General features: G+C 44.4%; 1 protein-coding gene across 6 annotated transcripts in view; it reads left to right on the forward strand.

Annotated features, from left to right (window-relative positions):
- BCAS1 (breast carcinoma amplified sequence 1) overlaps positions 1 to 3,234 on the forward strand; it is a 32,868-nt gene extending 29,634 nt beyond the window's left edge. For all 6 annotated transcript variants that reach the window (XM_017734956.1, XM_017734966.1, XM_017734981.1 and 3 more), the window contains one exon: positions 2,172 to 3,234. In XM_017734956.1, coding sequence (XP_017590445.1) covers positions 2,172 to 2,246 — 75 coding nt within the window. In that variant the 3' untranslated portion in view covers positions 2,247 to 3,234. The remainder of the gene's footprint in view (positions 1 to 2,171) is intronic.
- Positions 3,235 to 3,554: the final 320 nt, after the last annotated feature.

A 3,554-nucleotide genomic window follows, 5' to 3' on the forward strand; every position in this document is an offset into this window, starting at 1 on the left:
AGATGAGAACACTGCAGCTCCAGCCTCTGCTCCCAGTTGGGCTAAAAATGCTGGAATTTTGGCTACAACTGGAGCCACTTATGTGAGCAAACAGCATCACTGCCCGACTGCAGGGTTTGAGCAGAGATAAAGTCCAGTGGTTGTTCCTACGGTAAAAGAGATTAATTTATAAGCTGTAGCAAATGTATTTAGGGAGTCTTTCAAAGATTAGATTAGAAAGAAAGAGGGGGAAAAAAGATGAAAAACATTGTTTCCTGAGCTGGAATAACTCACAGTCCCGTTGTCAGGAGCTGCGAGTGCTCAGCATGTGAGAAGCATTCAGATTTATTCTGATCAGAGTATGTGCTGCACTGACCCAGGCTGTTCCTGAGCAAAACCTGGGGAAAAAAATACTCCAGTCCCAGGATTTTGCTGTGTGTGCACTTTAAAATGCTCTGCCCAAACCAGCATGTTCCAGCCTCGCTGTCACAAAGCCGTGAGCTGGTGGTACCTGAGCTCCCGAATCCCAGGGCAGAGCTGGCATTTGTCCCTTCAAAAGGCAGAACAAAGTTCTTTCTTTCACACACCGGGCTCGGAAATTCCAGTTCAGCAAGAATCATGAGCTGGTCTCCCTCAGAGCTTCCTGCTGTAATCAGCAACCACCTTGAGCATGGGTGCAGCAGGAGACTGCAGTGAGCAAACAGCGCGACACCTCTGCGAAACGAGTGCTAACAGAGGCAGAATGGGGATTATCTCCAAGGAGCCTCCCCTCCTGTCTCCTCCCTCCACCCGTGTATAGGAAGAAAGGGAAAATGGATCACCTTATTTCCTAGATCAGTTTAGAGGTGACTTCATCATGCTCTGACAGGGGCTGTAGCTGACAGAGCCCATTACTCCTGTGATGTGGGAAATCTTTACCTGATGTGTAGGTTTTTAGGCTTTCTGGAAACATTTGGAATGGGTAGCTCGCTTAGTTTTGTTTGATGGATAAATGATGGATTTGCTGCTACCTGTAAATGGCCAAACCTTTTTATTCTGCTCTAGAGCATCCTCCAAACTCAACATCAGGGGAAGCAGAAGCAAAGCCACTGCAGCCAGCTGAGCTGCACAAGGTTGCAGTCAGTTTAAGATGGGATTTTTCAGTCCATTGTGATTTTTGGCTGCTCTTTTTCATACTTAGATCCTCCAAGGTGAAACATTAAAAGAAGATCAGTGAGGTGGAGCCTAATCAGTATAAAAAACCCCGCTGTTTTTACTTCCCTGAAGGGGATGACAAAGTGGAGACCTTTCACTCTCCATGTCTGACACAGAATCATCCTGAAGCGGTGGCTCAGGTTTCCAGGAAAGGACAATTCACAGATGATTCTGCCCAGTTCCTATCCTCGGGAGAGCACACAGAGTCACCTTTAGCTTTGTCGTGCTGCATTTTCTGCTTAGCATGGCAAGATTTAGGCTATGAAGAGCACTGACAGCCCGCTGTGATAACAGTGACCTCAAACAGTGTTTGTGGGTCCGTTTTGCTGAAGTTTTTGCAGCTTCAAGGCCAGCAAAATTAGGTCAAGCACCTTAAACCAGAGCCAAGTTTTTGTCAGTTAGTGAAAAACGTAGCTGGTATAGCTAGAGCTATACATTTCCTTCATCTAAACTGGATTAGTGTCTTGGATGGGTTCCAAACCCAGAATTATATTTGCAGTGTAAAAGAAGCTTTATCACTCAAACATTGTCGAATACCTGTCATGCATAAAAGTATTTAATGTTCCTTTAACCTAGAGCAGAGCAGGGCTGGCTGTAGTACACCATTAATCATGCTTCAAGGACTCTGAGCAGGGTTGCACTGAAGCATTTAGGGTGGGGAAATTTTAGAGAAAGTTATGCCAAAACTACAACACTACAGGCACACAGCAGCCTGGCTCTGGTATGTGAGCCCAGTTCCTGAAAACAATTGTTTCCATGCCAATTGAGAAAATTATATTAAAATAACCCCCTCATTTAGGCAGAGTCACAGGCAGAGGTTCTCATGATATAGGTGGTGCTCATATATTCGTGCCTATTAAACAAAGAGCAAATTAAGAGAAGCGGGGAGATTAAATCAGTGTAAAATCTCTGGTAGCAAAAGTCTAGGACACAATTCCAGATTTGACCTTTCTGAAATACTTGGAAATGTTTCTGAAGGTGTCTCTCTTGTTCCACAGGGTTCCAAAAGGATGTCGGACGCAGAAGTGCAGACAGATCCCGTGTCCATCCTCCCCGCTGGGAAATCCAAGTAGTGCCCGCCTGTGGCTGCTGAAGGGAGGCTCAGCAGCTCTCTGGGAGCTCCTGGCAGTGGAATTGACTCCTTTTCCTTCCCATGGCTGTCAGCAAATGCCCAAGGATAAAGCAAACACTGGGGTATCATTGCAGGTGTATCGTTGGCAGGGTTTGTTCCTTACCTGTTGGAAAGCAGCTCTAAAGTTCCCCAAGAAATGTGTTTAGAGAAATGTGGATGGTTTGAAGTGTGTAGAGGGGAGAGTAAGTCAGGTAGGAGGGTGGCAGAGAATGAAATAAATGGCAGAAAAACAGAGCACGTGACAAAGGAGGGGAGCGAGGCACGAGCAGCAAATCCTCCACTTTAGAGAGCTTGAAAGCAGCCAGGAAAAGCACCAATCCCTTGGATAAATGTTATGCTTCGGTGTAAAAACAGCCGAGCCACTTCTAGTGGGGTTTCAACAGAGCTGAAATTAGAGCTGAACCCTTCAGTCTGATAGAATCAGTGGTGAAAAAGTCCTACTTCCTATTGGTTATTAATGTAAATTAAAACGCTAAAATGCAAAGGCTTGACGTGATTGAGGCAGCTCCTCTCTTGGCCGGGTGAAGTGGGATAACAAATTAAAAGCGATTTAAGGTTCTAATAGGACACAAGAGGGCACCCACGTCCCCTAACGCCGGGCTGTGCCTGCCAGCCTGGAATTAATGTTCCTTAGATCATAGGAAACTTAGTTGTTTATCCTGATACTTGTTTATATCCATACTTGTAATTAATCCTAATAAAAACCAAAATCGAAGCTGCCCAGGCAGCTCTCTGCTTCACAAAACTCCTGTAATAACTGTAGTTAATAAATTTTACAGAAAATTAAGATTTCTGTTTGTTCAATCCTAGCCTGTACAGGGAGCCATGGGCCTGACATTTTAATCCACACTGATCTTAATGATACAATACTGTATATTTTGACATCCTTATCTTTAAATAAACTAATGCTTATCCTTTGAAAAAAAAAATCAGTTGCTGCCTCAATTTTCAAACAAAGTTTGTTATTTACATCCCTGTGGTCTGGTGATTAATGTGACTTTAAGGCATAAATCAACACATACAAACCCTGCCTGTGGAGGGAATAGCTGATATTCTCTCTTTATTTCAGTGACGATTATACCTGGAAACCAAGGGAGAATTCTGTAAATTCTGCAGAATTATGTTTTTAACTAGTCAGGGAGGACGGAAGTGAAAAGCCCCTGCAGCTAAGTGGGATTTCTGCTCTGGGTTCTGCAAACCTGCAGGTTTGGGGTGCGCAACCAAAACTTGCTGCTGGTTCTGTGCACAG

The sequence above is a fragment of the Corvus brachyrhynchos genome, unplaced genomic scaffold (assembly GCF_000691975.1).
Source record: "Corvus brachyrhynchos isolate BGI_N302 unplaced genomic scaffold, ASM69197v1 scaffold10, whole genome shotgun sequence".
NCBI classification, from domain to species: Eukaryota; Metazoa; Chordata; class Aves; order Passeriformes; family Corvidae; genus Corvus; species Corvus brachyrhynchos.